This window comes from Lontra canadensis, unplaced genomic scaffold, assembly GCF_010015895.1.
Source record: "Lontra canadensis isolate GAN:19392208 unplaced genomic scaffold, GSC_riverotter_1.0 scaffold63, whole genome shotgun sequence".
Lineage (NCBI taxonomy): Eukaryota > Metazoa > Chordata > Mammalia > Carnivora > Mustelidae > Lontra > Lontra canadensis.
The window spans coordinates 8,553,433-8,580,185 of NW_022631057.1; the positions used below are offsets into that span (position 1 = coordinate 8,553,433).

At 52.0% G+C, this 26,753-nt stretch overlaps 2 protein-coding genes across 3 annotated transcripts in view; both read left to right on the plus strand.

The window, feature by feature from the left end:
- IPO9 (importin 9) overlaps nt 1–9,988 on the plus strand; it is a 55,252-nt gene extending 45,264 nt beyond the window's left edge. For both annotated transcript variants that reach the window (XM_032878247.1, XM_032878248.1), the window contains exons 15-24: nt 1,797–2,023; nt 3,943–4,091; nt 4,623–4,751; nt 5,459–5,734; nt 5,989–6,155; nt 6,771–6,904; nt 7,582–7,704; nt 8,141–8,245; nt 8,463–8,539; nt 8,968–9,988. In XM_032878247.1, the coding sequence (XP_032734138.1) occupies nt 1,797–2,023; nt 3,943–4,091; nt 4,623–4,751; nt 5,459–5,734; nt 5,989–6,155; nt 6,771–6,904; nt 7,582–7,704; nt 8,141–8,245; nt 8,463–8,539; nt 8,968–9,078 (1,498 nt within the window). In that variant the 3' untranslated portion in view covers nt 9,079–9,988. The remainder of the gene's footprint in view (nt 1–1,796; nt 2,024–3,942; nt 4,092–4,622; nt 4,752–5,458; nt 5,735–5,988; nt 6,156–6,770; nt 6,905–7,581; nt 7,705–8,140; nt 8,246–8,462; nt 8,540–8,967) is intronic.
- A 9,906-nt stretch (nt 9,989–19,894) lies between these two features.
- On the plus strand, nt 19,895–23,439 carry SHISA4 (shisa family member 4). The gene is made up of 5 exons (XM_032878249.1): nt 19,895–20,328; nt 20,627–20,798; nt 21,606–21,739; nt 22,547–22,714; nt 22,941–23,439. Exons 1-5 carry the CDS (start codon nt 20,256–20,258, stop codon nt 22,985–22,987), a joined length of 594 nt encoding a protein of 197 aa, XP_032734140.1. The 5' UTR covers nt 19,895–20,255; the 3' UTR covers nt 22,988–23,439.
- Nucleotides 23,440–26,753: the final 3,314 nt, after the last annotated feature.

The window sequence follows — 26,753 nt, forward strand, 5'->3', positions numbered from 1 at the left end:
ATTTATTATTGCATAGAATGGCTATACAAATTGATCTCATTTTAGGATGAAAAATACTCCAAAAAGTATAGAATCTGTATAACATGAAAGTTAAATATTCTCCTACTAATTAACAGTTGTGCTAGAAAAGATGTTAAAAACTGTCTAACTATTGCGATGCTTGGGTAGCTCAGTCAGTTAAGCATCTGCCTTCGGCTCAGATCATGATCCCAGAGTCCTGGGATCAAGTCCTGCATCAGGCTTCTTGCTCCCCAGGGATCCTGCTTCTCCCTCTGCCTGCCACTCCCCCTCCCTGTGCTCTCTCTCTCGGACAAATAAACAAATCTTTAAAACAAAACAAAACAAAAAAACCCTGTAACTATTTGGGGGCACCTGGGTGGCTTAGTTGAGGTGTTTTTGTTTTGTTTTGTTTTGTTTTTTTAAAGATTTTATTTATCTGACAGCACAAGCAGGCAGAGGAAAGAGAGAACGAGGCATTGCACCAAGCAGAGAGCCTGAAGTGGGGCTTAATTCCAGGACCCTGGGATCATGACCTGAGCAGAAGGCATGTGCTTAACCAATGAGCCCCTGAGGCACCCCAACTCAAAGATTTATTTATTTATTTATTTATTGGAGAGAAAAAGCACAAATGGGAGGGCCAGACGGATAGAGAATCCAAAGTGATTTTGCACAGAGCCCAGTGCAGGGCCCGATCTCATGCCCCTGAGATCACTAGCTGAGCTAAAATCGGAGTCAGACGCTCAACCGACTGAGCCACTCAGAGCCTTTCCCCAAACCTGTTTTTGTTTTGTTTGGTTTTTTTTAAGATTTATTTAAGACTCTTGGGGCGCCTGGGTGGCTCAGAGGGTTAAGCCTCTGCTTCAGCTCAGGTCATGATCCTAGGGTCCCCGGATCGATCCCCACATCGGGCTCTCTGCTCAGCAGGGAGCCAACTTCTTTTCCTCTCTCTCTCTGCCTGCTTCTCTGCCTCCTTGTGATCTCTGTCTGTTAAATAAATAAGTAAAATCTTTTAAAAAATAAAAAATAAAATTTTTAAAAATGACATCAGACTCTTGAGGCGCCTGGGTGGCTCAGTGGGTTAAAGCCTCTGCCTTCGGCTCAGGTCATGATCCCAGGGTCCTGGGATCGAGCCCTGCATCGGGCTCTCTGCTCAGCAGGGAGTCTGCTTCCCCCTCTCTCTCTCTGCCTGTCTCTCTGCGTGCTTGTGATCTCTATCAAATAAATAAATAAAATATTTTTTAAATAAATAAATAAAATGACATCAGACTCTTTGATTTTTGGCTCAGGTCATGATCTCAGGGTCATGGGATTGAGCCCTTCGTTAGACTCTGCTCAGCAGGAAGCCTGCTTCTCCTTGTCCCTCTGCTCTTCCCCCCCACACACACACTCTCTCTCAAACAAGTTTTTAAAATCTTAAAAAACAAACTGTTAACTATTTGAAAAATAACAGGAATATATATCAAAATCAGAAGGATGTGATTATAGCAGTAATCCAAGGAATTATAAAGCATTTAGTTAACATCTTACTAATTTGAATATAATGATATGACAGTGGGAGAGGGATGAAAGTTTAAAACAGCAAAAAATCAAAGCAGAAATAAATTCACTTAGAGACGGCAGTGCTGATGTTCACAAAATATGCCCCAGAAAGGTGTGAAAACGAACTCTGCAAGTAGCTTCATAAAGCTACACATGCTAATGGTGTAATCTGTGATACCAACTAGAAAAACCAGGAATTAAAAGTTCCACTTATGAGTAATGCTTGCTTCTCTCTCTCTCTGTCTCTCTCTCTGTAGTTACTGTGACCAACTAAAAGTCTCAGAGAGTACCCACGTGCTTCAGCCTTTCCTCCCCAGTATCCTGGAGGGCTTAATCCACCTAGCAGCCCAGTTCAGCTCAGAGGTCCTCAACCTGGTGATGGAGACCCTGTGCATCGTCTGTACAGTAGACCCAGAGTTCACAGCAACCATGGAAAGCAAAATCTGCCCCTTCACCATCGCCATTTTCCTGAAGTACAGTAACGGTACGCCCCCGGGACTCTGTGCGGATGAGGGACACCAAAGGAAAGGTGGTGGCTGGTCACTTTAGGTGAAACTTTTCCCTGGGTCTCGTGGTCTTAAGCACTGTAAGCAAAGAAAGGCTTCCACTCAGCAAAGAGGAGAGCCCGTACTGGAGCTAGAGGAACACCAAAAAGTGGAGGTGTTCTGTCACTCTCACCTGCAGTCAGAACTGGGGAAAAAGACAAGTAAAGGGTTAGCAGGCAAGAGGTACAGTTCAGAACTTTAACAATTAAGTGGGAAATCCAGTGATTACATCAAGATGTTCCTAAAAGAAGGGGCCCACAGCTATCACGTAGAGAATGAGATACTGAAGAAAGACCCATGCAAAGGGTTATGAATAATGGAGGTCGTCACATGGCTTTTGTAGTAGCAAAAATTTAGAAGTAGTAAAAAAAAAAATTAGTTATATTTATTATATCCGTAAAGTGAAATACCGTGCAGCCTCTAAACATCAGACTTGAAAGGAGTAGTTAAAGCCGTGGGAAAGTGCTCACATTCTAAGAAGAGAATAGGAGGTTTTCCAAACTGCATAGAGTATAACCCTAGGGGACGCTTGGGTGGCTCAGTGGGTTAGAGTATAACCCCAAGTTTTGGGTTTGTTTTAGACAAGAATTAATTTATAGATATGTACATAGAAAAAGTACCAGAAGAAAATACATCAAAGTGTTAAGGTAGGTCTCTCTAGGTGGTGGAATTCCAGGTGTTTTCTTTCCTTGAATACTTTCCTACATTTTTACTTTTTCAATAGTGAGTGCGCATTATTAACAGCACTTCGGTTGTGTAATGCTTCGTTACCAAAAAAAATATTGAGGATATTTGTTTTTATAGAGGGAGTGCCAATATTGAAATACAGGATATATAGAGGTAGGAGTTACATAATATGATATACTAAACGTTTTATTTGATTGGCTTTTTCACTTAAAATGTGTCCTGAAGGGACACCTGGGTGGCTCAGTCAGTTAAGTATCTGTCTTTGGCTCAGGTCATAATCCCAGGTTCTGGGATCGAGTCCTGCAGCATTGGGGTCCTTGCTCAGCAGAGAGCTTGCTTCTCCCTCTGCCTTTCATTCCCCCTGCTTCTGCTTTTTCTCTGACAAAATAAATAAACTCTTAAAAAAAAAAAAAAAGTGTCCTGAAGAGGTTTCCATGTTGCACTCCTAGATACCTCTCATTCTTCTCAGCCGTCACGTGATAGTCCCTAAAATGGCTATAGCATAATCTGCTGATTCTGTTAATGCACATCTAGAATGTTCGCAGTTTTTTTCAAAGCAATGCTGCAGTGATACTTTCTATTTTTTCTTGCTCGATACAGGAGGAAATGTTTCTTAAATAGGTGACGTAGGTCAAGCCAAAGTTTCATTTCTTCACAAGGCTCTGCCTTGTGAGGATTTTGCCTTTCGCTTTGGAAATGCTTTGGAAGTTCTTTTTTTTCTCATGACTAACCCCTGGGAGATGTATATGCTTCCTCTTCAGCACAGGAGAACCTGGCGATGAGTGTTTCGGCAACCTTTGAAAGTTTCATGGTCTTCTTAACAAAGTATCAGTGGGGATTTTTTTTTTTCCTTAAGCGTTTGGTTTTGTAATCCAGGTTTCACAAGAATAAAAGTCGTTAAAGATTTGCCCCAGAAAAAGAGCCGGGTTTCATTTTAGGAGTAGCTATTCCAGGCCAGTTTCTGACTTAATGAAACCATGTATCCTCTTGGAGAGCTATAGCGTCTCCTGTTTCAGGGTATTCATACGTCCTCACTCGCTCCCAGGTATATGACATGTAAGCAGAGCAGAAGTTGTTAACTTGGGTGAGGGCCAAGCAACAGGCATCATTAAGCCAGAAGCACATGCAGACCATTGGGCGGGGGGGATTCTGTGTGCCTTATCCACTTCAGATCCTGTCGTCGCCTCGCTGGCCCAGGATATCTTCAAGGAGCTGTCCCAGATTGAAGCCTGTCAGGGCCCAATGCAGATGAGGCTGATTCCCACTCTCGTGAGCATAATGCAGGCCCCAGCAGACAAGATCCCTGCAGGGCTGTGTGCGGTAAGTGCTTACAGGGCACCGATGTGGGTGGAGATTTAAGAAAAAGAGCGGGCTCACGCTCTTCCCATGTCACCTGTACATCCCACCTAGCTGACAGGAAGCCAGTGGCATTAGAGATTCATAGGGTGATTTTCCTGGGCTCCTTTGCCCACAGAACAGTGGGGGGCTGTCCTGATTCTTGAGGCTTTGGGGACCTGCCTCTTCTTGTTCCCGAGTTGCCCTTGGTGAATTGAACAGTGCTGTTATTAGACAGTGCCACTGAGTATGTCACCAGACTGTCTGTCCACTCCACCACCATACACCGCCCACCCCCATATCTAAGCAAGCAGCGAGCTAGCAAGAGGAGGCTGAGAGCACTATCCACTAGCTAATTACTCCTTTCCTTCAGAAACTTTACTTGGTGAAAGTTAATGCACTTTCTTTGGGTTGCTATGTTGTGTCCATGCAATAAGGATCTTGGATGTCGGGCACCCTCGACCCCCACCCTAGGAGCAGTTCTGATTTTTTTTTTCTCCCCCTCTTCTCCTTCAGACGGCCATTGATATCCTGACCACAGTAGTACGGAATACAAAGCCTCCCCTTTCCCAGCTACTCATCTGCCAAGCTTTCCCTGCTGTGGCACAGTGCACCCTTCACACAGATGACAACGCCACCATGCAGGTATCAGAGCTGTGGTGACTAGAAGAGGGAAGGTAGCTCCCCGGCCATAGGCTTACAGTAGCCTGAGAAAGCTGACACAGTCTCCTTTAGAGATACAGGTCTCTCAAATCCAACCTGGACCCAGGAAGGATCTAGGCTGCAGAAGCCAAGCATTCTGTGCTTTGGTATCTGTTATGATCTTAAAGAGTATGGATGCCAGACATCCTGTCCATCTGTATCTGGGTATTGCTACTGTGGATGAGATTACAGACCTACAGACTTGAAGCTCTAAGAAAGTCTTTCCTGACTCAGTAAAATCAGCAAAGTAACAGGCCTTTGGAAATCTCTGGGCAGATAGTGGTTCATATGTTTGTCTGTCTTTATTCTCATAAACACCTGTAGTGTCCATAATCACTGCTTACATCTTAAACTTCTACCATAGGTAGCTCTTCATGGCTAAAATTTAGTTTACTTGACCATGATCCCTTGTGATCAGAACTAAGATTTTTGAGGTAGCTAATTTGGTAAAGCAAGGATTGTATATTGCATGGCTATATCTGTAACAGTAAATTCCTGACTCCAACTGTACATGCCCACCACAAACCCTGTAGGCTCATCACTTTTATGAGACATAGGCCTCTAAGAAAAACATTTGCCCATATAGACCGAGGGCCTCCTGATATCTGTTCCCCTGTTGCTAATCTCATTTGCCACCTTTGTCTCCCCAGAATGGTGGAGAGTGCTTGCGGGCTTACGTGTCAGTGACACTGGAGCAGGTGGCCCAGTGGCACGATGAGCAGGGCCACAATGGGCTGTGGTATGTGATGCAAGTGGTGAGCCAGCTCCTGGACCCCCGTACCTCCGAGTTCACTGCGGCCTTTGTGGGTCGCCTCGTCTCCACCCTCATCTCCAAGGCAGGGCGGGAGCTGGGTGAGAATCTGGACCAGATTCTTCGTGCCATCCTCAGTAAGATGCAGCAGGCAGAAACGCTCAGTGTCATGCAGGTAAGAGGACAGTGGGGAGCAGGGCTTTGCCAACCTCCAGGTGGTAGAGATGGAAATCAATATACAGGCCTGGAGGTATTTTACTTTGTCTTACCATCCTTGCAGTTAAGTAAAATCTGTCTATTCTGGCCCAAGAAATGCTGACAAGGAACTCTCCGTATTCTGTTTCTTGACTGGCCAACCCCATTCCCTCTCATCTCCAACTCTTTGAAATTGGTTTCCCTGAAGCAGATGTCCTTCTTGTTACCTCCTAGTCTCTGATCATGGTGTTCGCTCATCTGGTGCACACTCAGCTGGAACCCCTCTTGGAGTTCCTGTGCAGCCTCCCAGGACCTACTGGCAAACCTGCCCTGGAGTTTGTAATGGCTGAGTGGACGAGCCGGCAGCATCTGTTCTATGGCCAGTATGAGGGCAAAGTCAGGTAGGGCCCATATTTCTTCTGTGGGCATTCTGCCCTCTCCTTGCATTTCTGCTTTCCCTGACTTGCTTCACTGATTTTTGTTCAACATGTGAAACTGCCCCCCTGTATTCCCTTTTTCCTCTATTTCTTTATTGTTAGTCGGTGTCTTTGAATAGCTGTCATCTTGAAATTTCTAAAACACAGTCGACACGAGTACACCATATTTTTTTTCCCCCTCTCTGCTGGCTAGAGATCCTCCACTGCCGTAGACTTCACCTAGCCAAGTATTGCTAGTGGCTTATTCTGCTTTATAAAGCCAAGCCTTCTAACCCTGGCTTGCCAACTTTCTGGCCTAGACTTGCCTCCCACTGGTTCCCATCACCCCATTGCACTTTCCAGTGTGGCCAGCTATTGCGATCCTTGCCCACCTTAGCTTTGTTCACGAAGCTCAAAAGTTCTCATTAGCCCATCCTCATGAACACTAAATCCCATTTTCAGTTCTCTCATCTCTCCTAATTTGTTGTGAACAGAATTTTCACCAACCCAGAGAAGAGTCTTAGAACATAATTGCTGATCTCCTTGGAGTGAACTCCACATGGGCTGCTGATTGACCCCTCTTTGGCTCTTCCTTGCTAGCTCTGTGGCACTGTGTAAACTGCTCCAGCATGGCATCAATGCAGATGACAAACGGCTACAGGATATCCGCGTGAAGGGAGAGGAGATCTACAGCATGGATGAGGGCATCCGCACCCGCTCTAAGTCAGCCAAAAGTGGGTGATGCTGCTGCCCCTCCAGTCTCCTCCCTGGGGGCTAAGTGGCGGGGGTGGGGGGGGGACTCAGGGATGCACTGTGATCTCGATGTTTAAAATACAGCTGTTAGTGATGGCTTTGACAAAAAGAAACAGAAAGCTATAGGTAAACAACAGATCAGAACATATGGTTCCTTCTTACTGCTGAAAATTGGCAAAAACAATCTCAGGGACCCCAACTTCCAGCTTCATTCGGGGCTCTGATAAGCATTTGAGCATGTCTTTGTTGCCAGATTGCTTTTGTCCTATGACGTCAGTGATTTGGAGGCAGCGAGTGCAGAGCTGCCCTCTTCAGCCGTCGGTTGATAATCACCTGTGCGGTTTCTCAAACTGCAAGTCATGGGGACTGGAGTAATGCGCACTGTACGGTTACTTGGTGTCCAAGCCTTATTACCCCCCAAAACCTATCTCCTAATTCCTGAACTCTTACCTGTCCTAACTTCTGAACTCTGAGAACACCAAGCAGAATGAAGTTCTTTAACTTTAAATCCTTCTGTGGCAAGTGGATATGGTCTGGGATGGTGGAAAGCCTGCGGGTCGGTGAACTGTGTCTGCTGAGCAATGCCGCAGGAGGGTGGGGGCACTGCCAGAAGGGAGCCCACGGACAATCTGTTAAAAGCCTCGCCTTGCCTTTCCAGACCCTGAGCGCTGGACAAACATTCCTTTACTGGTCAAGATCCTGAAGCTGATCATCAATGAGCTCTCCAACGTCATGGAGGCCAATGCCGCGCGCCAGGCCACTCCTGCAGAGTGGGGTCAAGGTGCACCAGGCTCTTACTCTCAGCAGACTTTCAGCCTGGCAGATCGAGTTACAAATGTTCAAATGATCAGTCTGGCTTATTGAATCACGGGGTTTTTTTTTACTGTTTCGTGCATGCCCATCACGTGGCTAGCTAGCGTTGCTACACACGTGACGAGCTGCTCCTGAGGTCCGCCTTGTGAAATCTCTGCAGAGGCTGGGGTGGGAGGCGGCCAGGAGGCAAGCTGCTTACCCCTTTCTGTTCGGTTTTTCTCAGGAGTTTCTCAACCTTTTCTCTACCCACCAGAACACCCTCGGTTCTTCCATTTAAACATTTTGGGAGGGCTTGGCCACAGGCCACGTTGCAGAAACCCTTGGGACCCTTCTGTTCTGGCCTGTTTGCATTTGGGAAGGGAAAATGTGTGAGCATTCTCCAGCTGCTTTTCATCTCCAAGTAGATGACTCCAATGATATGTGGGAGGACCAGGAGGAGGACGAAGAGGAGGAAGAGGATGGTTTAGCTGGCCAACTCTTATCTGACATTCTCGCTACAAGCAAATATGGTAAGCGGTTTGAGAAGAGGACAGGACAGCCATGCTAAATACCTTTTCTGTGCGCTGGCACCAAGAACGGGGTGCCAAAGGGGAGAGGTGGGCCCACAAGGGACATTCTTTGGGCTTCTTTAGCCCTTCTACCCCAGCCGTGTGGTGATGCCTCCCTGCTTGGGGTGCAGGAAGGGGCCTCGGCCCTGACCCTTACTGTGTTGGCTGTGTCTAACAGAGGAGGATTACTATGAGGATGACGAGGAAGATGACCCTGATGCCCTGAAGGATCCTCTCTATCAGATCGACCTGCAGGTGAGCATTTCCGGAGACTGATGTCTTGCAAGTGACAATGTCCCAAGCCCCGGAAACAGGAATATGGCTTCAAACCCATTCATAGTTCATTCTGGGAGCTTCAGGGCAGAGAGTTCCTATCTTGCTGAGTAGTCAAGGGCTCTGGGTGGGCTGGAAGTACCTTAGCATTATACCTGCCAGTATGGCGGTCCAATTTCTTGCAACCCGGCTGTCTTGTGAAAGTCCTTGGGCGAAATATGAGACCTGTTGGGAAAATTTCATTTCCTTATGGAATTTAGTCTGGATTAAGCCTGCACCAGATCCAAGAATATAGAAAGCCACCCCTCAGCCTGGTGGCATTTGTCAAAAAGCCAGTGCTTCCTGTACCACTTGGGGTTTTTGGTGAGCCTGGAAACCCTCAGTAATGCTACTCTTTTTCTTCCCCCCAGGCATATCTCACAGACTTCCTCTGCCAGTTCGCTCAGCAGCCCTGCTACATAATGTTCTCAGGCCACCTTAATGACAACGAGAGGCGGGTTCTGCAGACCATTGGCATCTAAAAAAACGGAGACTTTCTACATCTTCTCCTCCTGGCCCAGCCACAAACCATTTTGCAGCCCTTAACTGGCCTCGAGATGTACTTTCTTTTCAACCTAGAGTGGCCTCCTGACTCTTGGCCCTTGGCCTTTGCAGAGTGACACTGACAATTCAGACCAAGTTCACCAGTGCTGTCACTTAGGAATACTGGAAAAAAGGACATTTCTCAAAGACCCCCTGAAGAGACTCCATCTCTAGAAACCTTTCTCCCCGTGTGCCCTCCCCTCTGTTCCTAGAGCCCTCTGCTGGCCACTCCAGAAACATATTGCCCAGAAGGATTATGTGTTCATGGATTATTTTGCCCCACCTCAGGAGCACAGGAAGTCATGACCATTTATATTCTAAAACAGACCTGTTTACTTTTATAGGACATCTGATGTGTTCAGATAGGAATACCCTTGAGAGATGATTCTGCTTTCTGCCCTCCACCACAGATGCTCTGGGTTCTCCATAGGAACAAGAGGGAGCAACTACATTCTGAGCCCTCTTCAGTGACCTCTCCTTGTCTCCCTCCTACAACACTAAGGCTCCCCTCTCAGAGGAAGTCATCTTGTTTTTGCCTCATTGCATGACACAACCCCTCCCCCCAACCTATCCCTGTGTATACTTGCGCACACACAAAATAAGCCAGACAGATGGCACGTTGGTTTTCCTTTTTTAGAAAAAAAAAAAAAAAAAATGGGAAAAACATTTTTTAAAAGTCCTCCTGACCCAACCATATTTAATATTCCTCTCCCACACATCACCACACAGTCTGATGTTCAAAGGTTACCCCCCCTCTCCCTCAGGAATCCTCTTAAAGTTGATAAGTTGTAGCCCTCAAATTTGCAATGTGTATTTTTCTAGGAGAGTAAAGTAATCTTTACAAATGAATTTAGTCCGCATGGTATAAGGTGTCCCAGCATATCTGCCTTCTGTCCCTTTTAGTAGGAAAATAAAAATTAGAGAAAAAGGAATAGGCAGAGCCATGTAGACACCAGAGTGTGTTTTAGCTAACCTAGCTCAAAATGATTCTTAGAGAACTAGTATCATCCAATCAAATATTTTTTTAATTTTGCCACTTTTTATTTATTTATTTATTCGACAGAGAGACACAGCGAGAGAGGGAGCACAAGCAGGGGGAGTGGGGGAGGGAGAAGTGGCTTCCCATGGAGCAGGAGATTGATCAGGATCATGAGCTGAGCTGAAGGCAGATGCTTAACGACTGAGCCACCCAGGTGACCCCAATCAAGTGTTTTTAAGGGTGGTCCCTTGGTTCAAGAAGTGAATGAGGATAATAAATGGAAGGAGGCAAATCCCAGCATTTCCTTTTTTGATAGTGCCCATGCCTGGTGCCTGAATTTTAGTAGCTATAGAAGATTCTTTAGGTTGCCAGTCTTGCAGACGAGAAATAGAATATAAGGTGAATTTAAGTCTCTGTTCTTGAGGAAAGGGCCCCAGTTGTGGGGCATTTACCATACAGGACTGTTATGGAAGCTAAGGATTTTGTAGCCAATAGTGATTTCACACCACTAGGTGTCCCTGGTGTATAATTCCCCCATCTGACTGAGCTGGGGAAAGTGTTAAGGTTACTGTCGTTGAAAAGTCCAAGGGTGTGTGCACAGCGTGGTCTGCTGCCCGGCAGATTCTGAAACTAGTAACTGCCCCTGCTGTTTCTCCCCCTTGAGCTGGGAGTGTCGTTCATACTGGGGAGATGATAGAAGGTCTGGCCAGTGGTTGCTCAGAAAAACCACAGTCAGTCTTAGAAACTCACTCCATAGTTGATCTCAAGGCAGTGCCAGTTGGTTTCAGTGCTGAAGGTTTCACAAGGCCAAATCAACTCATGATTGTGGCACAAAAGACTGGTCTCGTGCCATTGGCGTTGAATTGCTGAGTTTGGGAAGACTTGGGGCTCCCATACATAGAATGATATGGGCCCCTTCTAGGCCTGATGATTAGGGAAAAAAAAAAAAAAAAAAAGTCTGTATCTAGTGCCAAAAATGATCTCTTGACAGAGGTCCTCTCGTTGATTTTTGGGGAGGACTGGAAAACTTGAGTCCTAAAGGAAAGCATCTTTGTATCATCTGGGGGGCCACCCGTGCCCAACAGACATACTGTTGTGGATGAGAGCAGAGGGTCTTACACTGGTGTGCAGGTACTTCCTGTGCTCCCACAGCATTTCGACATCATCCCATTTAACCTTTACAGCAGGTACACGGATAATATTCCCATTCTATCGACGAGGAAGAGTTCAGGGACTACACCCAGCATCGGCATGGAGAAAAATGATCTGCTGGAGTCCAGTACAACCGACAGAAAGGAACTCCAGCTCCTACTATCTCTTCTTTTAGCCAAAGAGCTACCTTGGGTCTGAAAAGATTAGGGCCAACTGGTTGCAAGGAGTTGAAGCTCAAGATAAGATAAACAAAAACAAAACAAAACAAAAAAAATAAACAAGGGACTGAGAGAGCGCTGGGCTGCGTTAAAATAACTCCAGGTCTCCAGAGCCTGGTGAGTAACAGCTAGGACACCAAGGGCTTTCCCAGCAGTGGGTTGGGCTCTTAGTGGAAAGAACTGAAGGGAAAATGGAAGAAACAGCCAGAAGATGGAGGAGGTGGAAGTCCAGGAACGGAAGGAAGCTGATTCTAAGTCCCTGCCCGATCTGTGACATTGATCAGGGAATACAGACAGATGATGCAAGCTGATAAATAAGAATGTAACCACTGGGGTTTAATAGATGTTCATTATAAATTCAGAGCAAGGGATGCCAAACTAGACTCGTAGTCTGATTTCGTTAACAGATAAAATCTGGACACGGTAAAATCAAAGCTTTAGGGAATGGGGAAGTTGGTTACTGGCCTCCAACTCTCAGATGACAAACCAGCTTATTGTGGAATGGTTTATGCTGTGCCCCTGGGTTCTGTCCTTGTCCCCTTATTTGATATTAATGACAGATGAGGGGGCTTTTTAATGCCTTATCCATTCCAAAAGAGGATAAGAAGGCCTTTTACAAATGAAACAGCACTAGATAGGAGAGGGGCTGATCGGATTTTTTTTTTTTAGATGGGGGGGGGTTAGAATCCCAAGCAGGTTGGGGGGATGGGGGGGCTTCATCCTCAACCCTGGGGTCAGGACCTGAGCAGAAATCAAGAGTCGAATGTTTAACCCACTGGGCCACCCAGGCTCCAGGGCTGATCAGAATTTTAGACAACAGGAACCCCTGGGAAGGATGACAGTTTAGGATTCAAGCAAATACCTCTATAAGCTTTAAAATAGGCAGAATTTAAAGGTAAGGTTGTTTTTCAAAACTGATGAGTATGAAGAGAGTTAAGGATTACAGAGCACTGTGCTCTTGTTAGCAATTCTGTGTGGTGGTAATAAGAGTTTATGATGTCAGGAACTGTTAACATGTCCTCACTAAACTCCCGTGTCGTCCTGGCTGGGGTAGCAGACAGATTGTGTAAGATCGTTTCAGTCCTCTGGGTCTGTCAGCAATCCTAGAGAGCTCTGTTCCATTATGGTGCTCAAACAGGAGGCTCCCCGACAGACGGCGAGCCCATCTGCAAGAGGAAAACCAAGCCCCGGAGGACCAAATCTGTGTTGGGGGGAAGAAGCTTGAAGGAGCTGAGAAGACAGGGGAAACAGGACACCGCTTTGGAAAATGAAAGGGCTGTCCGGGGAAAGACTATACTTCTCACCCCAGCCAGGCAGACGTACGACCAATAAGCAGATGATAAACAAAGCCAGGTTCTGACCACTATGTGTTCATTCTGCTCAGCAAATACTAAACTTTTTTCCATGCAAGGCCAGTGCTAGACGCTGGAGAGGCTTGGCCCCTTCCCTCAAGAAGCTAGTCCAGTAGGAGGTCAGAAATAATGCAACAGATGTGGGCAGTGCTAAGAGAAGTACTGGGGTCAATCCCCTGATCAACGGTAATGGGGAGAAGAAGGCATGCAGGGTTACATGGGGAAGGTGACCCTTAAACTGAGCACTTGCGAGGTGGCTCCAACTGCTCAGGGTCCAGAAGCACCAAACAGCCAGTGACTGTTCCAAAGTGTTACTTGCATTATCTCACGTAGACCATCTAGTCACTACAAAGTGCAGGCTTTTTTGTTCACCCTGTCTACAGACTGATGAAACTGCAGCACAGAGTCATTAAATGTTACCTGCCAAAAGTCACACAGCAAGGTGTGTGATTCTGATCCAAGTCGGTTTAGCACTTTTTGACAGTTTTCTGTCATCTCCCCCGTGCATTTGCCAGGCAGACGAGGGTGGGGTAGGACACCCCAGAGAAAAGAATCTTTAAGACCCTCACAGAATACAACTGCATTTTCACAGCTTGTACATGGGCTTAAAGCATTGGAATTTATGGTTCACGGGGCTCTTGGCCAGAAATAGCTGGGGGATGAGTGGGGGCCAGACAAGGAGGGATCCTACAGGCCTTGCCCTCTTCCAGGAATGGATGACCACTTACGAATTTTAGGCAGGGATGGGGCAGGATCCGGTTTGCATTTTGGAAAGCATTCTGATGTCTGTCTAAACTTGACTAGAAGGGGAGACCGGAGGAGGGAGTGCAGGTGAGAGACCCGAGTGTCAGGAGGAGATGGAGCAGAAGAGGTCAGGCAGTGAAAGGTTGACAAGGGAGAGTCCATGGGCCCTGATGGCGGGTAGAGAAAGGTCTTCCAAAAGCGACAGCTGATGGGGGCAGGATTCAGGTAGCAAAGTGGCCAGCCTAACGTGACCATTAATAAAATTCTACCATTTGTGAATGATTTATCTTTCTCTGCCAGACTGGTACAGGTTCACCAGCTAGCTAAGAAGGACCCTCACACTCCTTTTGTTTGTGTTGGGGATGTTTTGTTTGGGGGCTTATTCTGTTAAGTTTCGTTTTTTGAGTAGGTGAGAAATGAGTGACATGACTGTTGTTTTCCTAAAATTGCAAATTACACCGGATCCTTTAGACTGTATGGTACCCATGACTTCATGGCAGTGTGCTGCAGGAAGAGAAAAGGAGGAACGCAGGCCTGACTGGAAGGCCTAGGAAGTCTCTCGGGGCTTGAGTGGCTCCGAGGCATGCTTGCCTAGCCGGAAGGTGAGGAGGAAGCTGCGGCAAGTGACATCCCCTCTGATCCTTGGTTTCCATATTTGTAAAATGGAGAACTAATACCTACCTCAGGGTTGTAGTTAGAATTAAAGATGACTTCATTGAAGCACTTCAAATGGGAGAGAGTGCTTCTCTCTGTGCCCCCCCCCCCCACCCTCCAGAAGCTGGGAGCTATGTTTGGCTCCGTCTCCCTGACTCACTGGATTAGAATGACTCAGTTCAGTTTCACAGATGCTGCTGCTAAATTAGGGTCTCAGTGAGCCTCCGGGAGGCCAGCTCCGTGAGGAAGAACCGCAGCACTGCCATCCTGCCTGGGAACAGGATAGAAACAGGTGGTGGCTGCAGCTCCTACCTTCCACCTGCTACGCGGTTTTTCTGTGATGACCGCGTGATATTATGTTATCGATGTATTGGCTTGCTTTCCCTAGGTTTTTTCCCCTCTGCTTATTCCAAGAACGTAGCCAAATTTTTTGCATTTCCTTGCCTTAGTTGCTTTTGCAGAGTGGAAAGCAGAGCTGCTTGAGGACAGCCATTCTTCTGGAGCCTCTGTAGCAGCTTCAGTGCACAGGGTCACAGAGGAAGAAGGGAGAAAGAAAGGGGAGGGGGTCCCAGAAGAGAAGAAGGAGCAGAAGTCCATGGGGCCTGAAGGGTGGAGACCCTGCCCGGATCCTGGCAGAGCACTTGGGGACGGGAGGACTTCTAAGGAAGAAGAGGCTGCACGGAGTCCCTGGGGAGGCAGGCTGCTGGGCGCCAGGGCTCCAGGGAATGGGGTCTGTGTCTGCGACCCCCGGGCCAGGACTGCTGGACTTGCCCACCCCTGAATGGCAGAGGACAAGGCCTACAGGGCCCACCCTCAGCACTTTGCATTGTGCGAGAGAAGGGGGACTGATAATTCCCCTCCACGGGTCAGGGTAGAGACTTGGTCTGATCTAACTGGAGGGAAAAAAAAGCAATGCAGCGTTCCTCTTACACCTGGCCTTGTGATTGCAGATCAACAACTGACCTCCCATCCCTCGCTGGCTTGGCTCCCTTGCCTCATCCCTGACTCACGGAGCGTCCCTAGCAAGAGCACAGAAATATATGTGGAGGCAAGAGGGTTGGGCTCCTGCCCAAGCTCTGCTAGTGACCTGTTATATGACCCTGAGTAAATTCTTTTTCCATTGAACAGGGAGAGACAGTGGGCCAGGGGGCCTCTGCCAGCTGACTTGAGGATTCTAGTGGGTTTGACTGAATCATAGCCCATTATAAACAAGGAAGCCCAGCCCAGAGGGTTTAGGTGGCTTGTCCAAGTTTGCAGAGCAAGTAAGAGACAGGGAAGGACCCACGCTCTGGTTAGGGGTTCAGAGCGTGAATTCTGGAGCCAGACTGCTTAGGTTCGGATCCTGGCTTTGCCATCCACCAGCTGGACGACTTTGGGCAAGCTTCTTAAATTATCTGTACCTTCATTTCCTCATCCACAGAACAGGTGTAATATTAGTATCTGCATTAGGGACTCATTCTGAGGATTAAACTCAACACTGTACTAAGCACTGTGGAGTGCTGCCTCATAGTGAGTAGTCATAGCAGCCATTGGTCCAATTCCAAGCCCAAAGCAACTCTCACTACCCAAGCTTGTCCTTGTAGAGCCTGTCACTCCAGCAAAGGCCCTGTGCCTCTGTCAGTCTGAGAGTTCCCCCCTGTGCCGCTGATTAACAGGACTAGGCTGAAAACAGAGACCCAGGGTGGAAAGGACCAGCTGAGGCCCATGTCCCCAAATCCTTCCCAGGAGAGGGAGTGGGGATAAAGGAAAGAGCTGTAAACAGAACCGTCTTCCTTCCTTATCCTCAGATCCCAAAATAACACTTGTCTGCCCCCACCCTGCCCAGCTGGCAGAGGTGCAGTCTGAGTAAGGTGCCATTTAAAGATAACCTGGCTCTCCCCGTCTGCCCCACTGGTTGGGCTGGGCGCCTCCAGGCACTGGCTGCCTGGAACTGCTGCTGCTCCCACAGCCCCCTAGGCCAGGCTGTTCACAGCTGCCACCCAAATGAGCCCATCTAACCCCTCCTTTCCTGAGGCCCAGGCTGTAGAAGTTCTGCCCAGGTGCCCTGGGCCTCTGCAAAGAAGCAGAAGCCTGGTATTCTGGGGACAGGCCCTGCAAAGGCATTGTTAAATAGTGCTCCTTCCTACCAGGAGCTGGCTGGCCTGCAGCGAGGCTGATCCCTACTGTCCTTCGCCCACCCCCAGACCCCTCCCACCAAGAGGACAAACTTGAGTCACAATCTTCCATTCGCACTGAGAATAAAGCTAGACACCAGGGAAGACCTTAAGTTGCAAGAGAGATGTTTGTTTATTTGGGGACAGTGACAGCCAGGAGATCTGGTTCCTTCAGTGCCCAGCTAAGCCATGAGATCTTGGCCAAGTTTCTGGCCCATGAGAGGCATAGGCAATAACAGCAGGACCCAAGTCTTCTAAATCCAGGTGGGTTCCCCTTCCTGACAGCAGAGGGTGTGCAGTGAGTCTCTCCGTATTTGGAGGTGAGGGAACCCGGGCAGGGCAGGGGAGGTCCCGCAGAGCCTAAATAAGTTAGGAAGGGCGTCCAGAAGAGGAGCTGCCCTGTCTGGGGCGCACTTGGGGACGGGAGGACTTCTAAGAGGCTCTCCTGGGTCTTGCTCTCCCTAGCCCTGGGTTGCAAGGAAGAACCAGTGTGTGTTTGACACCCTAGAGTGTAATGAGATTAAATCAACGAAGAAAGGGCTCAGGGTCCTTGGGAAGAAAGGAATGCGTAATTACCTATCTGCAGGAGGTGACTGTGCCAGAGGACAGCTGGAAGCTGGAGGACTGGAGAAAGCATGGGACTAACCTGGAGGCAAGTAGGGGAGAGGAAGGGAGCTTCCCTTATCTCACAATGGCCCAGAATCCCCCTGAGCCAGACAGCTGGGTGGGGCAGAAGCCTCTGAAATGGACACTCCAGGGCTGTGGTCCTGGGAAGGCAGGAAGGCCCTGGGAGAGCCCAGGCCTACTCAGTTGGCTCAGATTTGAAGAGGAGCAAGAGGGGGTTGGGGAGGAGCCCTGGGCTGGTCATTCAGCCCAGCGGTGAGATGACTCAGCAGCACGCTTGCTCGCTAGCTCGCTCGGGTACCACAGCCCCAGGCAAAGCCCAAACTGGGTCACAGGCATGGTCCTAGGCCCTCCTCTCTGCCCGGCTTCCGCCTCCCTTCCCCACTCTAAATATCCCGCTCTCTTCCCACATAGACTCCTGCTGGGGATAAGGGCTGGGTATCAAAGTTTCCCCAGGTACGTGCTCTGTATGCCAAGCATAGCGCGGAGCACTTTAGACATGTTCCAGGAGAGGCAGGCGGTGGACTGCAAGGGCCTGGACTCAGAAGTCACAGAAGCTCACCTTCAAATCCCAGCTGGGCAAGCTGGGAAAATTCACTTCCGGCCCCTGTACAAGGGGCAAATTCATCTGCACTATTAGCTGCTAGCAGCACTATGATCATATTCCAGGCCCCCTGGGGAGAGCCTGCTACTGGCAAAGTTCATATTTTGTCTCATCTGATCAGAGATTAATTACTGTTTTCCTCTCCTTTTCTAGGAAAGTGCCTCTGCCCCTCACTGGGGCCTAGGAGACTGGCGTGGTGAGGGGAAGAGTCTCCCAGGTGCCCTGAGTGGATGAGGTGCAGTAAAGCCTAAAGATTTGGACAACCCCTAAAAGGCCTAAAAGATTTGGACAACCCCCTTCTCAGCGCCTCCAGTCCCTCTCCAGTGCTCCCACCCAGCCACTTCCCACTCCTGCCCAGTTCCATGGCCTCCGCCAGGACTCAGGTCCATCATCAGGACAGAGTTAGCCTCAACCCATCTCCAGGCTCTCCCAACCCTGCCCATTCTCCCCCGGGCCCACCCCCAGCCCTTCCCCACCCTCTGTCTCAGTCTCAACACTCCCATCCTGCGGACTGAAAGGTTTCCCTCGAATTTTACAGTTAGAAAATCACTGATGGTGTTGTGAGAACTGGGTGTCAGGGCCAGCTCGAAGCCTCAACCAGGGCGAGGTTTGAGGAGGACCTGTTGGAAAGAAAAGGGGAAAAGGAGAAAAGCAAGAAAGTAGCTAGAAAAGGATGAGTTTCAGGAAGCATGTGGCTTGGTTTTGTTTGGTCTTGTTTTGTTTTATCAGGAGAGACTTGAGATTTCCGTTTTGCTCTGGGGAAAGAAGCTGATAAGAAAGGAGAAACTAAGGACCCCGAAGAAAAGAGATAAGGCGGAGAGATCAGAGGGGGTCTAGAGTACACGTGGGAGGATCAGCCTTGGGACTGGAAAAGAGACAGCCCTCGCTCTGCACCTCAGTCTACCTACAATCATTACCAATGGCTAGGGCTGGGTGACAGCAGTGAGCACAACCGCGACAGGATCGCACACTCGTGGAGCTTGCGCACTTGGATGGCAAAGGGCACACTGTCTAAGGGGTGGTCAAGGGCGAGATGTCGCTCTTCACCCCTCTGCTGCTGTGTTTCTGACTGGGTCCTGCACGGGTACTTATAATCACTTGCCCCCTCCTTCCCCCATCAGACTACCAGCAACTACCTGGGGCAGGAACCAGTCCTCTTCTTACTCCAGTTCTTAGCTCCTCTCTTACTCCAGCTCTCAGGTTGGGTGTGCTAGCACACACATGCGCCCCAGACAGGGCAGCTCCTCTTCTGGACGCCCTTCCTAACTTATTTAGGCTCTGCGGGACCTCCCCTGCCCTGCCCGGGTTCCCTCACCTCCAAATACGGAGAGACTCACTGCACACCCTCTGCTGTCAGGAAGGGGAACCCACCTGGATTTAGAAGACTTGGGTCCTGCTGTTATTGCCTATGCCTCTCGTGGGCTGTATTATCTCTGGCAAGTCCTACAACTCCCTTGAGTCCTACTTTCTCCATCTGTACGATAGGATCGATGAGAACACCTGTCACCTGTCAGCTTCACTGAGCTCACCGAGTTGTGGAAACCCTCTCATGAGCTACCTGTCAAAGTGCTTTGTAAGGGACTGCACCAAGGCCACAGCTTGAGGTACGCTTTCAGTTTGGTCCCTGGAGTGACAGCAGGTCCTGGTCAGGGTAGCCCAGGTAGCAGCGGGCATAGTGACATATATGTCACATACTGACAGTATAAATTTATAAGGGGATTAACTGGCTCCCCCCTTCCACCAAAACCACTGTCTCCACTGTAATTAACTCTTGCCCTCCCTATGCTCCCCTAGCCTATGCACTATTTCTGCAGGACTGCTTTATGAAAAAAGGAGTTTGTGAAGGGTGTCTAGCTGGATGGGCTCCAGGTGGCCCCAGCCTGTCATCCCGACTGATGAGGCCATAGGCTGGTGCATGCCAGCGCTGTCCACTCAGAGGGGGAAGGGGCCATCTCAGGGAACCAGTGCAGCTGGCAGAGTCCAGGCCTGTGGGCACCGCCGGGGACAAAGCCGCTCTGAGCTGCCTCTCAATGGGTGCCTGTGTTCTGGGAGTGGGGGCGGGGTGCTCTCAGGCTCTTTTCCCTTCGCCCCCCACCCCCCCGCCGCAGGACGTCCTGGACTGGACACTGGGGCAGAGGAAGTCCTGCACAGGGAAAGGTCCAGCCCTGCCCTTCTAGGGTTGGCCCATGTGCCTGGGCACTCGGAGACAGCACCAGGATCGGAGCTTCTGGGGTCCGGGATACTGATTGGGCCCAGGCCGCGGGGGCGGGCCCAGGGCACGGCCAGGCCTCCCTGGCTGCAGAGTCCAGCGGCCCCGCTGTGGCCTCCGTGGCTCGGGCAGCAGGAGCCACGGTGGAGCCGGGGGCGGGGTGCAGGGTAGCACCGGGCTGGGAGAGGGGCGCCCAGCTCCCGAGCCCCGGGCTGGGTGGGCGTCGCCGGTGGGTGGCCCCCTGGGCCGGGCGCGGAACGTGGGGGGCAGGGTTACCGCGGCCCGGGCCTTAGTCCCGCCCTCGCAGGAGGCGGGAGAGGAAACCGAGCCTGGCGGCGGGCTGGGCCCCGCAGCAGCTCCCGCCGGCCGGCTTCGTCCTGCGCTCCACGCTCCCGGCGGCCGAGCTCGGCCGCGCCCAAGCCCCGCCATGCGGCCCCCGGGGCTCTGCGGGGCCGCGCCGCTGGCCGCGGCCGCCCTCCTGGTGCTGGGGGCTCCCCTGGGTAAGGGGTTGGGCGGCGAGGCGGCGGGGTGGGCGCGGGGCTCCGCTGGGTGCTGCTGGCCCGCAGGGAGCGGGAGGAGACTCGGCGGGGAGGCTGGGCCATGGGAAGCTGACCCGGGGCGCGGAGTCAGCCGCGGAGGGAGGCCGCCGGGGCTCAGGGGCGGAGCCCCTCGGGGTGGCGACGAGGGGCAGCTCCCGCGACCCGGGAGACGGCGGGCCGGGAGCCTGGGGGAGCGGGGTAAGGGCGGACGGAAAGCTGGCCCGATGGCCATGGGCCCCCCACCCCAACCTGCCCGCAGCGCTGGCCGGCGAGGACTGCCTGTGGTACCTGGACCGGAATGGCTCCTGGCATCCAGGCTTTAACTGCGAGTTCTTCACCTTCTGCTGCGGGACCTGCTATCAGCGGTACTGCTGCAGAGACCTGACCTTGCTTATCACCGAGAGGCAGCAGAAGCACTGCCTGGCCTTCAGGTGGGCCCCCGCCTCCTCCCCCGCCCCCTCCAGCCTCCTCTCAGGAGGCCTGCCCTGGCCTCCCCTACTCCCTGTCTCCTTCCTGCCCCTCTCCATGTCCACCTCCACAGCCTCAGCCCACAGCCACAGCCCCAGCCCTGCGACCTAGGACGCAGCCTGGTGACAGAGTGGGTGTTGGTGCTGGGGCCTGGAAGCTCTAGGAAAGGCGTATTAACCCACTTGCGCTTGGTGGAGGGTGGGTACATGGGGCAGCTTTGTGGGAGAAGCTCTGGCAAGAAGGCAGGAGACGTGGGTTTGATTCCCAGGTCCACTTCTCCTTAACCGTGTCATTCTGGGGAAGGCTCGTCCTCTCCTGGGTCATTATTTCCTCTTCACGAAATGCAGGGGTTGCCAAACTAGTGGTTTCAAACTTTTTGCAGGGAACTGCTAATATAGAAAAGGTGTAAGGAGACTGCGTGTTGGGGGGTTGATAGAAAGGGGCTCTAGATTATTTCTAAGGTGCCTTTCAGTGCTAACATGTTCAAAGTCTAACCAATTAAGTTGTAGACGTAGGAGCAACGAAGTGGGGAGCACACTACAAATCCCGGCATGCCTCACACTAGGCAGCCAGGCAGCATGGTCTTCTGGGACATGGAGGTCCCCTAAGATCTTCTCCACAGGGACTGGGCAGAGCCCCTCAAGGAACCCCAAATCTCAGCTTGCTGTGGCCCCCTGCTGGCCAGGAGTTGGAGCACAGTGTTATGGTCACCATAATGAGGAGTCCCTCCTATGAGTGTTGGAAGGTGAGGGGACTGTTCTTTGTCTAAGTCCCAAGACCATAGCAGGCATCGCCTCGGCTGTGATCCTCTTTGTGGCTGTGGTGGCCACCACCATCTGCTGCTTCCTCTGTTCCTGCTGCTACCTGTACCGCCGGCGCCAGCATCTGCAGAGCCCATTTGAAGGTATGTACAGTAACGGGCAAGATGAATCCGATAGGCTGGGCCGACCCCCGTGGTGGGCACCAGAGAGTTCAAGCGTGTGTGAACTGTGTAGCAGCGAGTGCTTCTGTGTACATACACCTGCCAGCCGGTAACCCCAGAAATAAGAACGTGGCCAGGGCTCTATGTGAACCAGCAGACTTTGTGTCCGCAGACATGCGTGCATGGGAATATTCAGATGTGCGTGGCAGGCCGTCTGTCAACATGTGTGTGCATGGGCACAGGCATGCACGTGACTCTTGGAAAGGACACGGGATGGGGTCTGTAGCCGTGAGCATTAATTGCATGAACCCTAGTGTACAGTGGAATGAATGTATGCCTGAGTGCTGACATGTGACCACACACTTGCCCAACCCTGTTGGGTGTGGGAATGGTGACGCTGCACGGGGGATCAGAATGGGAGGAAAAGGCTGAAGGCGGACCCCCTGAGTGGCAGCTGTGCTAGATAACAAGATACCAGACTCTGGAGCTGCCCTATCCTTGCCTAAGTGGGACATTCCCCGGGCTCTGTTCTCTGGCTCGTGAGGCCTCTGAAACCTGCTGAGGGGAGCAAACCTGCTAAACACAGACTGACTCGCGGGGACCACGTGCACAGCTCCCCGCTCAACTCTGCCAGGCAATGTCTGGGAGGCAGAGGCAGCAGGTGGCCAGCCTGGAGCCTCCAGAACAGACAGCAGAGGCCCAGGGGTGCTTACCTTGGTTTCCGGGGCAGGAGGAGGAGGTTTCGCCATGGATGTGGAGTTTTGATGCTGATCCTTGTCCCCCACCTAGGCCAGGAGATTCCAATGACAGGCATCCCAGTGCAGCCAGTGTACCCATACCCCCAGGACCCCAAAGCTGGCCCCGCACCCCCACAGCCTGGCTACATGTACCCTCCTAGTGGTCCTGCTCCCCAGTATCCACTCTACCCGGCTGGGCCCCCTATCTACAACCCTGCAGGTAAGTGAGCGATCTGGAGTCTCTTGCTCCCGCCTGCCCCCTACCTCTGTGCTGGGACCTCCGCTGCTCTTTTCTTACCCTGAGTCCCTCTCCCAGACTTCTGCCTCAGCTGGAAACATCCAGGCTACCTCTTCCCCATGTATCCTTCATGCCTCTGGAATTGGGGGTCACTTCCCAACCTCCCATGCCCCCCCCCCCACCCTCATCCTGTCTCCTTGGCTTTCAGCTCCTCCCCCCTATATGCCACCACAGCCGTCCTACCCAGGAGCCTGAGGAACCAGCTGTGTCTCTGCTGCCCCTTCAGTGATGCCCTTCTCCTGTATCTGCATCTGGCCCTGGGGGTGGGCGAGGGTCCTCGACTCCTCAGGCCCAAGACCAAGCCAAGCCCTGGGTCTTGCTGGTGATGGAGCCCCAGGGAAGTAGACCAGGAGCTGAGCTGGAACTTGGCTGTGAATGAGGGGTGGGTGGGGAGGGCTTGGGATCACTGGACTATTTTTACCTGGGACAAGAGAAGGACATGAAAGCCTGGGTCAAGACCCCTGCTTTCTCAGAGTCCGTCAACTTCCAAGATCCCAGCCAGGAACGCTGGGGCCCTCCCTGTTTGCTCACTGTGGGCCGGGGCAGAGCAGGGAAAGGGCTCCATCAGCAGTGGGCGGAAGCCCTGCTCCCGGCTGCCCCACTGGCCACAGGGCTCCGACTGCTGGATTAAAGCTGTAAAGCTGTAACTCATGTCAGTTGCCTCATTGGGCCCATCCACACCTTCCAGGAGCTCTGCCTGCAGCTGGGCCCTGAGTGCTGCCAGTGCCACATCCTCCAGGCTGGGAAGGCAGGCACCAGGGCTGGAGCCCAGCATCCCTGCTCACCTGCTTCCGCCAGCAGAGCCGCCCCCAGGCTGAGGGCTCCTTGAGCTGGTTCCCAAAGCCAGTAAGGGGGATTTTGCCACAGCTGGGAAGAGGGGGCTTATTTGCATTACAGAGGTTGCCCACTAGAGGTCAGGCCCCTGTGACATGGAAGGCACTGCACATTTGTACAAAGGCACCTTCCCCTTTCTGGGGACACTTAGCTTCATGTGTGGGTCCCGACACTGGCTGATCTTGGGTGTGTCTCTGAGCCCAGTTTTCTCAGCTATCCCATGGAAATGATGCCTCAGGGCTGTCATGAGGGTGAAATACGTACATGAAATTGTGACCCCTGTCTGTCCTTCCTGATCTGAGGGGTTCTAGGAGCCAAGCGGAGGGATTGGGCCGCCCAAGAGGTTGGTGCGAGGTGTTCTGTCGGCTGCCTTGGATCATCGGGACTAAGACATTAGACCCCCACTGAGCCAAGCAGACGCCCCCACCCTTGGAGATGCTTGGGCACCAAGCTCTACCCTCTTCCCTTGCCTTGTTCCCTGAGGACCTGGGTCCTCATGGTCTCAGGACTTGTCTGGTGACAGATCTAGGGAAAGAAGTTTTAGTTTTTAATTCAAGTGGGAAAAGTGCCAGCGTGGCTTGGCAACACCACCTCCAACCAACGGTCTCCTTTCCCCAACACCCATATGCTCAGCCCCTCCTTCCCTCACCCAGGGTCCTCCAGCCCCACAGCCTTATCCTCCAGCTGGGTTCTGCATATGGCCACTGTGCTAACCATGCCCTCTGGTGCCCACAGAGTGTCAGGGAGGCTCTCGTCACACAGGCTGGAAGTGGGGGGGCTCCTCGGCCAGCATCAGAGACAGCTGTAAGCAAAGCTAGTAACAGCTATGGGCAGAGCCTCCGTCCAGGGAGTCACAGCTTCCTCCCATCCTCATTAAAATTTCAGGGGGCCCAGGAGTCTGCCCCTGGACCTGACCAGACAGAGAGGGAAAGTTAATGCTGAGGGGCGGGCAGAGCTGGGGCCAGAGCTGCAAATCCACCTTCTCTCTGAGGGTGGGAGCAAGCGGTGGGAGCTGTGGTCACACAGAGTCCTGGCTTCCGGTCTGCAAATTCTGCCTTCATTCACACTTCAGGAGGGGGTCACCGGCTCATCTCAAGGTTTGGAACCCAGTTAGTTTTCTCGCTCTCTGACTCGCTCTCTCGCTCTCCCTCTCCCTCCTGAAGCTGAGAGGTGGAGGACATTGGCAGGATAAAGTTTCTGAGTTTCCCTAAGAAAAGAGGTGTAAATGAATGCACGGCCATGCCCAGCTGAATTAATTATCCTTAAATCCACAATCTGGGGCCAATTAAAAATTGCTTTGTTCATTGGAGTGGAAGGCAGTCCCAGTCATAGCTGCCTCCCAGGAGGTGGCATCTCCCCTCCCCAGCATTTCCAGGCAATTCACTCTGCACTGAGAATTCTAAGGAAAAGGGGGTAACTACAACAGAGTGGGGCTTTCACATGCCCCAAGCAGAGAGAAGGTGCCTCTCACATCCTCTAGCTCTGTTAATAGGGCAGTCCCCCTGAATCTTTCCCAAAGCTCTCCATCTATGAGCCCATCTCATCTGCTCACCACCAGGGGAAGAGGGCCAGCAGGAGCACAGAGCTGTAGCTGCCCCTCCCCATCTTCTTGTTCAGCAGCTAGCACCCCTGAAAACCAGGCAGGCACCCTACAGATGAGAGGAAGATACAGGGCAGGAGGAGCGGTGATGCTCAAGGATTTACACTCCAGTGGTGTAAGTGGGGTCCTGCTGAGTTGCGAGGGCACACTCAGGACCCCTAAGGGGAGGTCTGGGAGGCACAGACGGAGAGGAGCAAAAGCAAGTGCTCCTCTTTCTTGGGTGCCTCAGGCTGGGGAGGGGGAGGCTGAGCTCAAAGGGGGAAGGCAGGGGTTCAGATGCAGGGAGAGAGCTGGGGCAGAGGTGAATGGGAATACAATGGGGGCCCCCCAAAAAGGAAAGGGGAGCACAGTAGGGGGAGAGGAATGGGATTGGGGCAGCTGACACTTGAGGCAAGGAGTGAGGGAGGGTAGGTGGGATAAAGGAAGAGGAGTTAGAGGCCTGGAAAAGGTGCACGGGCCAGGCAGAGCAGGTAGAACACAGGGCAGGGGGGTGGGAGGGGGTGGTTCACCAGGCCTGGACTCCCAGGACAGCAGTGGCCACCTGCACAAGAAGTGGCATAAGGGGTAGCTGGGGCACAGGCTTGAGAGTGGCCTGCAGAGGGGTGGGGAGCACGTGACATAACAGGCTTGGTGATCCTGGTGGTCCAGAAGCCACCCTCCGTGGGTGACTCGTGTCCAGATCTCTCTTATGCTTTTTAGGGCCGCGTGAGTGGCCATGGTCCCAACTCACAGCACCTGTGACAGCCACAGCCAACAGCCCCTGGCTCACTGGTTAAGTTCCCGCAACAGGAAGGGGGCGAGTAGGCGGCTGCCATCCCCCCATGGCCAGCGACAGGGCCTCAGTCCTACCTAGCCCGGCGTCCCCTAAGGCCTGCAGCGGCAGGGCCCGGAGATAGGAAGCCTGTGCAACAGTGGGTGTCTGGGCGGGCTCCGCGGGGGGCGGGGCAGCCAGATGCGAAGACGCCCTCCGTTGGGGGAACGGAGACCCAGCCTGGAAACAAAAAGGGGCCAGCCGGGGCGCAAGTGGGAGGAGACTCCTTGGCCCAGGTCGGTAGGATGCAGCCGGCGACGAGACGTGGTTTGCGTACGTGTGCATCGGCTTGTTCAAGTCATTTGCTGCCTTTGACTCTCATTATCTTCCCTGGAAAAGGCGGGATCCGGACGAAGACAGATCCTTTCCGGCTCTTGCAGCCTGGCTTTCAGGAAGGGAAACCCGGCAGACGGCCGTCTGCGGAGGCGGACGGGGCAGGTGGGACAGGGTGGGTGCACTACTCCGCAGAAACCGGCCCCGCGAGCGTGGCCCGCTTCCCGCGCTCGGCCGACCCGGGACACGCGGCCGCTCGGTGCCTGGCGCTGCCCCCCGTCCCTCCCAGGCGGTGGGAAGGCGCCCCCCAGACCCGGCGCTGCGTCTCATCAGCCCACCTTCCCTGCCCCACCCCGCGTAGCTCCGGGGCACCCCTCGTGGGGCCGGAGAAGCCGGACGCCGCCTGCCTGCAGATGGCGCTACGGTCCCGCATCAGGTTCGAA

What these genes read in the sequence shown, in the direction of transcription:
- SHISA4 (XM_032878249.1), top strand. Translation starts at nt 20,256, where the DNA reads ATGCGGCCCCCGGGGCTCTGCGGGGCCGCGCCGCTGGCCGCGGCCGCC. An exon ending in GGTGCTGGGGGCTCCCCTGG is followed by an intron (nt 20,329 to 20,626) that starts GTAAGGGGTTGG and finishes ACCTGCCCGCAG; the next exon opens with CGCTGGCCGGCGAGGACTGC. An exon ending in TCTGCAGAGCCCATTTGAAG is followed by an intron (nt 21,740 to 22,546) that starts GTATGTACAGTA and finishes TCCCCCACCTAG; the next exon opens with GCCAGGAGATTCCAATGACA.